Genomic DNA, 13,957 nt, shown 5'->3' on the forward strand with positions numbered 1-13,957 from the left:
AAATTCAAACCTGCCCTGAGTCTTTCCTAATAATTTATTGATATCGGTGACCTTGTTGCAAAGGTCTGTGGACCTGAAATGGGAGGTGAGACAAAGGGGAAGAGGTGGAGCACGGCTACAGGCACTGGCAAAGCAGCCCTGGCCTCTCTGGTGCGAGGAGTCCTCTCTGCACAGCCCACACCATGCTGGTGGCACTGCTTCTTCCCTTCCTGTGCCTCCTGAGCCCGGCTGCTGCTGGGAAGCTGCTGGTGATCCCCATGGAAGGCAGCCACTGGCTCAGCATGAAAAAAGTGCTGCTTGAGCTGAGCAAGAGAGGGCACGAAATCGTGGTCATTGCACCGGACAACACACTCCTGATTGATTCCTCGGGTGTCTACGAACTGAAAACCTACCCTGTGCCATTCACAAAGGAGGATATGGAAGAACACATACGGTCTACTACTGCAAGAACTTTCAGCCAAGAGCCCTTCCTGGTGAGATTCTGGAAGCTTTTGGCAGAGTATCGGCAGAGCGGTGCCATCTTTCATGCTTCCTGCAAGTCCTTGCTGTACAACCAAGAGCTGATGAAGTACATCGGAGACAGTCACTTTGATGCCCTGCTCACAGATCCCGTGTCACCTTGTGGGCAGATCATTGCCCTGCACTTCTCCATCCCCAGCGTTTTCTTCCTGCGGCTGATTCCGTGTGCCTTCGAGGTTCGCGCCGCTCAGGGCCCGGACCCACCGTCCTACGTGCCACGCATGTTTTCGGAAAACACCGACCACATGACCTTCTCCGAGAGGGTGAAGAACTTCCTGATTGCCCTTTCCGAGTCCTTCATCTGCAACATTGCCTACTCTCCGTTTGAAGAGCTGGCCTCAGAGGTCCTCCAAAAGCCAATGACAATGACAGAGCTTTTAAGTCATGGATCTATCTGGCTGAGGAGAATCGACTTTGTCTTTGAGTATCCCATGCCTGTCATGCCCAACATGGTTTTCATTGGAGGCATCCACTGTGGAGAGAAGAAGAAGCCGTTATCTCAGGTCAGTGGCTGGCTGCGAGAGGTTGTGGCAGTCACATCTCTGCCTGATCCAAGTGAGGTGTTTGATAGGGATGTATCTTCTCTCTCCTGGAGGGAGACTGTTTACAAGAGCCTGAAGTGATGGTACGAGAGCAATGGCTTTAAGCTGTCAGAGGAAAGGATTAGATGGGATATTGGGAAGGAATCCTTCCCTGAGAGGGTGGGGAGACCCTGGCACAGGTTGCCCAGAGAAGCTGTGGCTGCTCTGAAAGAAATTGGCTAGGAGACAAGACTCCTGTTTTATGCCTTTATTAGGACTCAGCTCTTGTGGTGGGGCCCCAAGGGGTCACTTGCACCAGAGTTGCTCTCACACTGGCAGCTCCAAGGAGGAGGCACAGTTCAGCTTTGCAGCACACTCTGCAGAGCTCAGGCTTCTGTCCTCATGGAAATAACCAGAAGGCCTGTCATTCTGGCTCATTGTGTAGGGTGGTCCGTCCTTTCCAGTCCGCTTTAGGTCATGGTGATGCAGGAGAATGTTTTCTAAGCAGGCTTAGGTGATGGAGGAAGATGATCTATCATCATAGCTTGCTAGAATATGTTTCTTTGTCCTTTTATTCTTTTGTTAGCTTGCTGTTTTGGTGTCTTGCATGCCTTAGTTTGCATGTTATTTGGTTGCACCCATGGTAAGCTCCCATGGGAGTTGCTTGGTTCTGTGGCATAGCTCCTTAAGGGGTTGCTTTTGTTACAGTGTGGCAGGGAAGTCAGGGAAAGGGATAGAGGAATGTCTCATAAGAACTTTTAAAACACTTCAAAAACTGGTAAGTGTTGCCTTGGATGAGGCGTAGCGACCCAGTTCGTGAGTGACATGACGGCTAAACTTACAGGCCTGTCGGGCTAACCACGTGCGAACACCAATGTGGTGGACGGTGAAGAGCGTTTATATCCAGTGTGCAAGGTTTTCTATGAGCAAGTTATGATTACGTCATCACCGTGACGTTATGGGTTATAGAACTTTGGAGAAAGAGGGGCCCTATCTTCCTGTACAATGCCAGATCTTCTGATCAACCACATCATCTCCCCCCTCTCCATGAACAGAACTTTATAACTGAATGACTTGTGTAATTAACAACAAACCGTGAACTGGTTAGTAATGAACATTAAACGTAAACGCGGTGTGTTAGTACTCTGAACAGACTAGTAAGCAAACTCAGGTTAACTATTTTTTACACTGAACTATGCTCTCCCAGCTGAGCTATTTCGGCTTTTAAGCTGGCATGTTTTCTCCTCAAAATAAATGCTGTGTTAGTAATTGTAAAAACACTAAAACGTGGTTAAAAGTTAACAAACAAATGAGTTTCCAACCGAAACTTAACGCAGCTGTTGGCATTCAACCAACATAATATTAACTGTGTCCAGGTGGCTTTTGATGAGAGCCATCAGTTTGTTTAGTCCAAAAGGTCCAAAAATCAGTGCTAAGACTAGCATTGATTGCTGGGCTTCTCTCTCTGCCTTCCGTCGGACCAGTCTGTCTTGTAGCTCAGCCACGACGTCTTGCACAACTCTAGCACGATTCGCGCAGAAGCAGCGCTCTTCCTTCAGGGCGGCACAGAGGTGTTTCCGTCACATGAACCAAAGGCTGAGATTTCTCTCGCCCTGCAAAACAACTTTGGAGAGAGAGAGGAGACCGACCCCTCTAGACGGGACATGGATCTCTTAATAAAGTCAGCGGAGGAGTTAAAGCTTTGGGTGTAAATACAAGGGCTTAGTTTACTGCGGTTGCAAACCCGCGCTGTGGGCTCGTCATTTGACCGCCTGCTCTGACCGGTGTCTGGGTCGGTGCCGGAAGTCGACTGACTCAAGGTTTTCGGGCTGCGGTGCCTTTTTGTTGGGCTCCGCCCTCTCCCTTTCCCAGGGACGGGTTTCTCCCCTCCCTTTCTCCGCCTTCCTTCCAGCGAGTCCTTTTCTTTACAGGGAGATATTCTAGGGCACGCTCTCTGATTAGACGGCGGGCTCTCCTCCTCTTTACCATCGGCGCTATCCTCCCGCTTCCCCTTAGACTCCCAATCGCGTATGTCTGCGCACGTTTGGCACCCTTCGCTCCGCCCCTTGCTCCTCTCCCTGGCGCCATTTCGCGGTGTGTATGGCAAGGGCCTTTCCCCGACACCTCCAAGGCCCGCGGTGTTGGGCGTGCCCCGTGACTCTGCGGCATTGGTACCCCCCGGCGGCAAAGTGTGTTCCGCGGCCAAACCCGCGTTAGAGCCGGGCAGGCTGGATGGTGACTCGGATCGCCCGTCATCATTAGATGGCCGGTTAGAATTAGTGGGGCAGTCAATAAACGTGGTCTGAGTAGCAGCTCCAACCCCCACCCTGGTGTAACTTTTAGACAGCTTTGAGCTGCCTTCCAAGTTTCTTGCTCTTGCAGCGCTTTTCGCAGCGCTTGCATAACTTGCGCCCAGCTTTTAAGACACTTGCTGGACTTAAAGCACAACACGTCATCCGTGAGCGCCTTAGCACACCTAACCCAGCAATCTGGGTGTAATATATCTATGGGATCATCAATAACACATAATTCTAACAATCTGACAACCACGCATTCGAAGTGGCTTGATTTGCAGTCTATACCCCACCGCTTATGAAGCTGCAAATCTACCTTCCCGAGCGACTGCATCACGGCGGTACGGGAGTGTCCTCACCACTGAAGTCTGTCCCGCCGCTCCAGCCGTCCCTCAGTGTCCGGCGAGACTCCCGAAATCCGGCCGCTCGAACCCGTATATCGGGGAACGGTCCCAGGTTTCGGCACCACTATGTTGCCTTGGATGAGGTGTAGTGACCCGGTTCGTGGGCTACACGACGGCTAAACTTACAGGCCTGTCGGGCTAATCACGTGCAAACGTGATTCCAATGTGGTGGACGGTGAAGAGCGTTTATTTCCGGTGTGCAAGGTTTTATATGACCGAGTTATGATTATGTCATCACCGTGACATTATGGGTTATAGAACTTTGGAGAAAGAGGGGCCCTATCTTCCTGTACAATGCGAGATCTTCTGATAAGCTTTCCCTATCTAACCACATCAGGTAAGTAATTAACATTACTAATAACTGTCGGAGTAAACAAGGGGTACAACAAACAAGGTTTAAAATGGGATAAGAACATTAACTGTACATAATTAAACACAGTATTTTAACCAGGGTGGATTTCTTGAGAGATTTTATTCATGACGTGCTCCACCCCTGGAAGTGTCCCAGGCCAGGGTGGACGAGGCTTGGAGCAACCTGGGATAGTGGAAGGTGTCCCTGCCCATGGCAGAGGGTGGAATGGGATGAGCTTTAAAGTCCTTTTCAATCCAAACCATCTACCAATCCATTCTACTTTAGGATATAATTTAGCTTAAGACTTTCTTTACAGCCAATCCACATAAAATCCAGGCCAGGAGCACAGGATGTGACTCCAGTTCCTTTCTTTAGGTCTGCCCAACTTGGGGATTTTGTTTAATGAGGGCATTATGTGCTATGCTGTGTTTAATTCGAGCTGAAATCACGCACAGAAATTCTCCGGCAAGAATTAATGACAAAAGAGGCTGGTGAATTATAACAGCTCTTCCAATAATTCTTTGCCTCGTGTAGAAGGCTGGAGAATATTTCTTCAAGACTGTTAGCTGCTTATCTAGTCAGAAAAATACCTCATTGGATGATGTTCAAGAGCATCATGTTCTTTGTTATGTACCAGCAGCTTTTAAGACAAAGGCTCATATTTTGTGGTGAAGGTCTAACAGCTTCCATGAAAACCATCTGAACTCTTGGCCGCTATTTTAGGACACATCCAGTTCGGATGGGGAAATGTTGATGGGTGGTTGCTGGGGAATATGTGTTCTAAAAAGCCATTGATTAGTTTGGTGGTGCTCAGGATGTACCTTAGCTTCTTGCTGCACGTGATATGTGTTCTTGCTTGCTTGTGCTGTCAGTGGAACACAGTCTCATGTTCCAGGGATTATTTGGAAGAGGAGATAGAGGAGAAGGGAACTCTCCTCAGCAGTGATGAATCTGTAGCTAGTGTCATGCTGCTGTCTCAGCAATACATCATTTGGTTTCCTAAAAAGGAAGAAATTTTATCTTTATGAATATTACTTAAAAATCAACAAACTGTCCTCTCTTCTTCCCTCAAACTTTTTTCACCTGCCAGTCTTCCCAGAGCCCTTAGAATGGATTCTTCTGGCTTAGCACCATTCTTATTCTTCCCTCAAATTTACAGGCTTTTGTACACAAGAATGAGGGAAGATTCACAAGAAAAGAGATTTGCTTTTTACACCTTCCCCAGAGCCAGCCTTCCCTACCTTCGGGCTTTGCTTCACTCCTCACACTTCCCTAGTGCCAGCACTGAGTTGTTTGTTTCTGTTGCTCTGGTTTTTTACTAAAGTCTTTTTCAAATTGTTACTAAGCCCCACTTTTATCTGGGCAGTGCTTTCTCTTGTCTCTTCTGTCCATCAGAGCTGGTTAACAGCTCCTCAGGGACAAGGCCAGGCAGATCCTCTGGGAAAGCAGCAGGTTATCCTGCCTGCAGGCAAAGCCATGGAGCAGCTCCAGCGTGGAACCAAATTCTTCTCTGAGGGCAAGGTTCCCTCTTTTTTTTTTCTTTTGTTTTTCCAGGGGATAAAGACCATAGTCCAGCAGCAATATTTATTGCAGAAATACTGATTTCACTCCTGATTTCTTCCTATTGCTCCTGGAAGGAGAAAATGATGGAGAGAGATAGGTCAGGATGAGAACAAGGAGTGGTGTGCGTGACAGCATCAATCCAGTGTTTTTCCTTCACTGATGCAAGCCTCCCTGCTTCTCCCATGGATTAAATCAGTACCTGGTAGTGTTCCTGACTCCAGTGCTGAGCCATATGTAAATCCCAGAGCCTCTTCCTAAGGGTTTACGTAGATAGTGTGCTGTGTAGTGGCACGCTTTTATAATTTTAAATATAACTCACCAAGCATTTCAGAACAACTGTAAAATGCTTCTCAAAAAGAAGGAAAGAAAGCAAGCATTTTTATATCAGCAAGCCTGATTATTTCCAAGTGCCAGCATTATTCTAGGGGATTTATTTTGGCAGAGCCTGGTTTTATTTTCAATCTAGTATCAATCAGCACAGACTGAGGTGGAAGGAAGCCTCAAGTACCAAGCCCAAGTTCTGCACAACTCACATTTATTTATCACTTAAATGGTTCATCAGTGCCTTCAATGGTTACCAGTCAGTGGTTCTGCTGGAAATGCCAGGTCGTTAATGGGGGTATGTAGGCTGTATTTAAAAGCTGCTAGGACGAGATAGATGAGCAGAATTTGGATTTCTGGGAACATGTCTCCTGTGGGTAAATACAGCTCCTCAGTTTCTTCTTTCATCAGGGATTCTACTTTTCCTGTCTCTGCTGTGCTCAGCCAGTGGTGGGAAGCTGCTGGTGGTGCCCATGGATGAGAATCACTGGCTCAGCCTGTGCTTGCTGCTGGTGGCCCTCAGCCAGAAAGGCCACCACATTTTTATAAATAATACATTTATTGAAAAAATTGCAAAAACTGAGTTATGGAAACAACCACAATCACTGTCAGCATCGAGCCCAGGATCGGCGCTGGGTGAACTCTGAATCAGCCTCTATCTCACTGACTCCCCCAAGTTCACCGCCTGTCCTTTGGAGAGATGAGGTTTTATACAGTTTTTACAGCCTGAGGCTGCGCAGTCTTAGTTTTTTTTCTTCCAGAGTCTGTTGCATATTCATATTTTCTGTTGGTACTAAGTTTCCAAGAAAGGGAGGAAAGGTTTGAGTGGTTTTTGTGGGAACTGAGTATTGAGATGCATGGTCTGGAGAATCAGATCAGGTCGGTATCACCTGGGGTCGTTAGTACGCCTATCTTGCTCAGGTGGGCCTTGTTCTCCTTGGTGCCATCCTGTTCTGCAAATTACCCTTCTCCTTTGGCTCCTGGCTGTCACGTTGCAATTCCTTGCTGTACATGTGTGTTTGATATTTGTAACAATTTTTATTTCTTTTTTCTGCTTATATTCATGTACAATAAAACACGAATTATACAACTATATATTACAATGTTGTCACCATGGCACCAGATGCAAACTCAAGCGTGGAGGCATCTGCATATTACACCCTCAAAAGGTATCCAGTGCCATGACATAGGGAAGAGCTGAGAGCACGTGTGCGCTCCCTTGGTGTGAGAAATGAGCCTCAGTCTTTAAAATGTTAAAATGTTTAATAAGGGATAAAAAAGGACCTTTACAGTGCTGGATGCATAGCCATAGCTAGATGCACGCCAGGTAATGTTTCACTGCATTGATGAAATGAGTATTTATGAAGACTATACATATTCAAACATTCCTTTGAGTTCTTTTACATGTTCCAGGAATTCTTTAGCTTGGTTTGACCCATCGTGCAATTGTGTAGATTTGATTTTTGAGAGTCGTGTATGCCGTTTTCTCACAACAACAAATGGGGAGTTATTCATAGTCGAATGATTAGTGGCAGAAATCCTCTTCATATCCTTTCTTTTGTGTTATCTGTGTGGTTCTTTCAATGTTATCTAATCATATAGAGAGTTTTAGCTATTTCCACAGACTTATCTGAGTTATTCTCACTATTGTCCATTAGTTACAAAAATAAAGGCATTAGCCACTTCTGCAAAAGTTAACATTACAATGCACAACACATAGTCTCTATTTTAATATTTTGCAAAAGTCTAAACTATAATGTATGTTTATCACACTAGTATATATATGAGCTACACAGGGCCAGGACATTGGCCACAAAAGCTGACAAATTATACCATATCAAAACCAGTTAAAAGTGATTGCAAAATGTACTGTATCAAAATCATTATGATTAATAATAATTTGCAAAAGCCAATGCATAATAGTGAAAGCTAACAACTACATGGTTATTTATAACTCTTGAGAATGATCTTGTAGCAGCATGTGCGATGGTGGTGATGGCTGCTACCGTCTGAAAGCATTCCCAAAAGAGTCTTTGTATGGAGTTCCGGTGAAGGTGTATTGCAGTCACACACTGAAGGTGTCCAGGGACAAAAACAGGGATGATTGGAGGGTCCAGGATTATATAATGGGAAACAGGGGTGGATCTGAGGGTCAAAGGCCAATGGGAATAGGGGAAAGTGGTGCATAGGTGGAGCAACTTACTAAGGGGGACCAATAGGATAATGGAGGAGGAGAAATGCACCAAACTGGGGCCAATAGGGAAACAGGGAGGGAAGAACATTCTAGGGAAAGTACAAATAAGGTGAACTGGGGCTGAACTGGGTGACATAAACTTGAAGAACCAATGGGAAACAACATATTAACATACAGCTGCAGAGATCTGTGGGAGAGAAGTGTCCCTAACCCCAAACTAGAGGAATTGTTTAGGGCCTCCTTTCCACAATTGGGGTGTGTGGATTCTAGTCACAGGCCTTTGGGCCTCCACAGCCATAGGCCCCTGGGCCTCCACATGATCTTTTTGAAAGAAAACCTTTTCATCAAAGAATTACTGCTGTCCTTGAAAAAGTCTGGCTCATCCCCAACCTCTACACCTCCTGTGGCAGTCTGCTGTGCAACAAGGATCTGATGCAGTATCTCCAAGGCAGTAAATTTGACATTGTTCTCATGGATCCTCTTGTATCATGCAGACAAATCCTGGCTTTGCATCTCTCAGTCCCATCTATTTTCTCTCTCTGGGGATTTCCTTGCAGTTCAGAATTGCAGGTTACTCAGTGCCCATACCTGCCTTCCTACTTTCCAAGAGCATTTACACACAGCTCAGACCACATGGTGTTTATCCAACATGTGTAAAACTCAGTTCTCAAGTTCACAGATTCCTTCCATTTCCATTCCATGCCTTTGCCATTTTGCCTATTTCCCATTTAAACTTCTGGGCTCAGATGTTCTTCACAGACAAGTAACAGTGGAGGAGCTCTTAAGCCATGGATCCATTTGGCTTGAAAGAACAGATCTGGGGTTTGAGTATCCCATGCCAGTGATGCCCAACATAGTTCTTATTGAAGGTATAAATTGTGGAAAGAAAAAGCCACTATCTCAGGTCAGTGATTGCCATGGTAAAATATATGAATGTTAAATGCTGTTTGTAAATGCTTTGTGTGTGTCTGTGTCCATTAATTTGTTTTACTGTTACAATTCATTTTTAAAAACAGGGAATCCTTTTGGTTAATAGACCTGCCCTTTCATAATTTAGAAATGAAGCACCATGATGCACAAAGTGGTAGATAATGTTCTGGTTGCACTGGCAGCCTCTGTATCCGCAAGAGCTTTATGCTGCCTTCCCAAAAATTTCCTTACAAAGGATGTGCCTAGAGCCACAATAGTTTTATAAATGTCCTTAAAAATATTCTGGTGCAGGCTATCAATGTCGACACTAAATGATTCTGTTGTCAAAATTACTTCTGTGCAATAATTTCCATGATTAGGGCTTGTCTGCAAATCCTATCTGTGCATTAATATTGTTTGTTTTCATGGCCCAGGGGCAAACTCTTCCCAGACTGATCTAGAATGGTGTTTCTGAGTTGCTAATCCAGTTTTAAGTACAGCTGGCAAAAAACATGGCTGTGTCCCTCCTCCTTCCAGCCTCTACTTCATCCTTCCAAAAAGAGGCTTTGCAGGGAAATGAACTTTGATAGCAAATTTTCCATTTCCCTTGCAGTGTCACAATATAAAACTGGTGAAGAATCCAGACCATTTCCCATGTGAAGCTTTAATATATTTTCCAGTCTTTTGCAAACAGAAAATGATGCAGAATATCAGGAGAGAAGGAATTATCTTACACTGAAAATTCTTGTTTGGAAAATTGAAGATCTGTTAATCAGCTCTTTTGAGCAGACCACTTGTTGAAGGATCCCCCATTTACTTAAATCATAGAATGTCTCCTAGGAGGATCTGTTCTGTAATCTTCCCAGGCACAAAGGAGAGGCTGACAGGTTGGTAGTTCCCAGGGGATTCCTTTCTGTCCTTTTTCAAGGTGGGTCCAAAGTTTCCCTTTTCCCTGTGACTTCACCTAACTGCCAGGACTTTTCAAGTACCATGGAGAGTGCCTTGGCAACTCCATCAACCAATTCCCTCAGGACTCTGGGATGCATCTCAGGGGGTCCCATGTGTTTGGGTCATCAGGTGCCCTTACATTTGGGCTCCTCAAGAGGTCACCAAGGTGATCTTCTCTTACACTGGGTGGAATTTTGCTTCCCCAGCCCCATCTTGCCATCCATCTACTTGAGAAGTGTGGGAAGAGAGGTTGCCAGTGAAGGCTGAGGCAAGAAAAGTTCTTGAGTCACTCGGCCTTCACCTTGTCCATTATTACCAATTTCCTAATCTTAGGGGGGTGGGGGGGAAACACTACCTTTGACCTTCCTGTTGTGGCTGACAGACCTGCAGTGGCCCTTCTCGTTATTTTCACGCCTGGCCAAGTTCATTTCCAACTGCACCTTGGACTTCCTCACCCCCTCCCTACATAACTAGGCAGTGCTCCTCCAAACCCGGTGTTCCTCCAATACAGAGAGGGGAGTGTTTCCCAGGGTAGCTCCTGCCCTGATTTGTGTCTGCCAGTTGGGATGAACTTTAACAGCTCTTCTGCCATCTTTGCCATGTCCATGTTTAAACATTTACCAAATGCAAATAAGTCTAAAGATCTTCCATAAGAACCAGAGACCAGATTGCTTAAAATCACTAAGCTGGGGATCTCCTTCCCTGGAGGCACTCACCTGATCCCTGCAGGAATGGCCCTGGAGCTCAGGGCTTCTCCACCAGCTGTGGTCCTGCTCCTGTCCCTGCTGGGCCTGGCTGCTGCTGGGAAGCTCCTGGTGGTGCCGGTGGATGGGAGCCACTGGCTCAGCATGCGGGAAGTGGTGGATATCCTGGGGCAGAGAGGACACGAGGTGGTTGTGGTGGCACCTGAAGTCACTATGCAGATCAAACCATCAGAGACCTTTGTGATGAAAATGTACCCAGTCCCCTACACAAAGGAAGATTTGAAGAAAGAATTTCAGGCATTTTTTCATTTTTCATTTGAACAAGGATCTTTTCTGGAAAGATTTGTTAAAGCGTACCAAGGTATTAAAAGAATCACTAACTTTGGGGTCTCCAGCTGTGGACATCTCCTGCAAAACAAAGAGCTCATCAGGTACCTTGAGGAGAGAAAGTTTGATGCTGTCCTTACAGACCCAGTCTTACTCTGCGGGGCGATCCTGGCGAAGCACCTTTCACTTCCTGCCGTGTATTTCTTACGTGGAATACCATGTGGGTTAGATTTTGAAGCCACTCAGTGTCCCAGGCCCCCTTCCTATGTCCCCAGGGGATTTACACAACTTACAGACCACATGACTTTTCTCCAGCGGGTGAAGAACCTACTTCATGACATCCCAGATACTTTCCTCTGTGATTTTGCCTTTGAACCCTATTCAAAATTGGCATCTGAGTTCCTCCAGCAGGACGTAACTGTGCAGGATCTCTTACGGAAAGGCTCTGTTTGGCTCCTGAGGTCAGAATTTGTTTTAGAGTATCCAAGGCCTTTGATGCCCAACATCATCCCTATTGGAGGAGTAAACTGTGCTCACAAGGAACTGCCTCAGGTGGGTATGGTGTTAATTCATGCCTTGATGGATTTCTGTGTTAGGAGGGGGGGAATTTATTTATGCAATAGGCACTGAGTTCCCATTTCTGCTGTGTGAGGTGAATCCTCATGACAGGAACTGTTTTTCTCTCCTTCCTCCGGACTGTGTACTGCCAGTGTAGGCAACTGTTCCTTCTGGCTTTTAAAGGCTTCTTAGTTGAATGGAATCACTGGGGTTTTCTGGTGAAGGTCTGTGATGAGACAATGATTCCACCAGAAAGAGTGCCCAGCTCCTGCCTGGAGCAGGTCAGATTTGACACATCCAGCATGGCTGAGGGTTTGGGTTTGAGTGCAGCCTTGGTGATGATGCCAAACTTTGGGTTCCCTGGGATGCTGGCAAGAGCCCTGTGCTGTTTTCCTCCTGGAGAGCTTCCTCTGCTGCTCCAGGGGAGAGCCTGGCAAGTTGGGTGAGTTCTTTTGGTGCTCTGGCTTTCTCTTCAGTCCTGTCCCTTAGGATTGGTGTGATGTGGGCTGGGATCATGAAGCTCGTGGCTATTCCACCCATCCCCAGGTGTGGAGGTGGCTGTGACATCTGACAGATATCCCCATGCACACCAGGATTTGAGCATTCACACAGCCCCACCAGTGCTGGACAGCAGCAGTGGCAAAAACAAAGCCAGAAGTGGGTCCTGAATTGTTCTGTGGAAGGTCCCCCCCACAGAGTGGTGTCGAAATTTAACACTGGCTAGAAGCTAGGCACCCAGAAAAAAAACTTTTATTCATTCTCTCCTGTTATAATTCAGCAGACAAAGGGGAAAGGAAAAACAAAAGGGGCTCATGAGTTGAGGTAAGGATTTGGCAGAAACACTTTAAGGGCAAAAGAGGCTCAAAACTTAAAAGATATAAAGAAAAAATTATTAATATAATTAAAAGAGGATAATGAGAACTAAATTAAACCTTTAGAATATCTTCCCCTGTACACCCCACCCTTCTTTCCTTCCCACTAACAATGCAGGGAGACAAAACATGAGAGTTTTTAGTCAGTTTGTCACTTGTAAAAATCTTCCTTCAGTTTACTTAGGGAGAGGAGTCTCTTCTACTGTGCCATGGGGTCTTTTTCATGTGAAAGTTCTCTGTGAGCTTTCCCGATGTTCTAATTTTCTTGAGTTGCAGTCATGCCCAACCTGCTACAACATGAGTCCCTCCCACAGGCAAAGCAGTCTTCTACAACTTGTTTGTGTGAGTCATTTTAGTTCATGGGCTGTAGTCTTTTGAGAGTGAGTTGTTCTAGTTTGGAAGCAAAAGTTCTAGTTTTTTTCTATCCCTTGAAGCAAGGGTCTTCTCTCTCTGTTTGAGTTTCTCACTAGATCACAGCTTCTCAGCATCCATGCGCTCCAGTGTGAGCACTCTTTCTCATGGGCTGCAGGTGAACTCTGCATCCACCCCCATGCACCTCATGAAATCCAGGGAAATAGTTTGTTGTATTATAGTCCTAACCACAGCTTCTGGAAGGATCTTACCTCCAAGGCCCCTTAGTATCTCCATATTGTTCTCCTCACGCGTCTTCACTTTTCCCTTTTCTCTAACTCAGGAGAGAATTGGTGTCCATATGTTCATTTGTTCTCAAGTTCTAAATTATAGAGTCCTTCAGTGCTGCAAGGTTGATCCCCTCCTGGCTCCACATTGGGGAATTCCTCACCACCACACCTCCTGCTGCTGCTCATGTGGTCCAAGCTGGCACTTCCTCTGCCCTCACTAAAAGCCAGGTTGTGTTCAACAAGTTCAAGTGTTCATAAATCTCTTCTCAGAAACCTGGCATCATCCTTCCACCACTTCTGTCTTGTCAGGCTGAAAACCATCTTAAAGAGCTGTTCCACAGCTGCTGTGGGGTCTGGGTCTCCTAGAGATGAGTTCTCCAAGAAAGAGGCAACAGGCTTTGATTATGGGAAATGAGAAGCCTCTGCTGGGCTGAATGGTGATGTGCATGTGACACATTTGCATGTGACACATCTGAACATGCAGAAGGTCCAGCCAAAGGGAAGGAATCCAAAGTACAGACCCAGAGTCACACCTGCCTCCTTCTTGGGGGCAATCTTAAGTGTTCCTCTGATAGAGATAGAAGGGATAGTTACCTGGTGATTCTATGGACTTGGCAGAAATCCCATGCTTGTTGTGCAGCCTTTTATCACACCTGTGATTACATATTTACCACACAGCAAATAAAATAAGAATCCATAGTTGGGCTGTGGCACAGATCATTTGAAAGTGTGTATCGGGCGCTGGTGCTGCAGCAGGTTTCCTTCCCTGGAGGCACTCACCTGATCCCTGCAGGAATGGCCCTGGAGCTCAGGGCTTCTCCACCAGCTGT

The 13,957-nt window shown here is 46.0% G+C and overlaps 2 protein-coding genes across 3 annotated transcripts in view; one reads left to right on the forward strand and one right to left on the reverse strand.

Moving 5' to 3' along the window:
- The window catches only part of TRPM8 (transient receptor potential cation channel subfamily M member 8), a 688,444-nt gene that overhangs the window by 329,195 nt on the left and 345,292 nt on the right, over positions 1 to 13,957 (reverse strand). The window lies entirely within an intron of this gene.
- The window catches only part of LOC107207265 (UDP-glucuronosyltransferase 1-1-like), a 35,758-nt gene continuing 21,968 nt past the window's right edge, over positions 168 to 13,957 (forward strand). The window contains exon 1 of one of the 2 annotated variants that reach the window (XM_015634066.2): positions 168 to 1,022. In XM_015634066.2, coding sequence (XP_015489552.1) covers positions 183 to 1,022 — 840 coding nt within the window. In that variant the 5' untranslated portion in view covers positions 168 to 182. Of the gene's footprint in view, positions 1,023 to 10,698; positions 11,609 to 13,957 lie in introns of those variants that run through there. The other variant, XM_015634063.3, reaches the window with a different exon arrangement.

This window comes from Parus major, chromosome 7 (genome assembly GCF_001522545.3).
Source record: "Parus major isolate Abel chromosome 7, Parus_major1.1, whole genome shotgun sequence".
NCBI lineage: Eukaryota > Metazoa > Chordata > Aves > Passeriformes > Paridae > Parus > Parus major.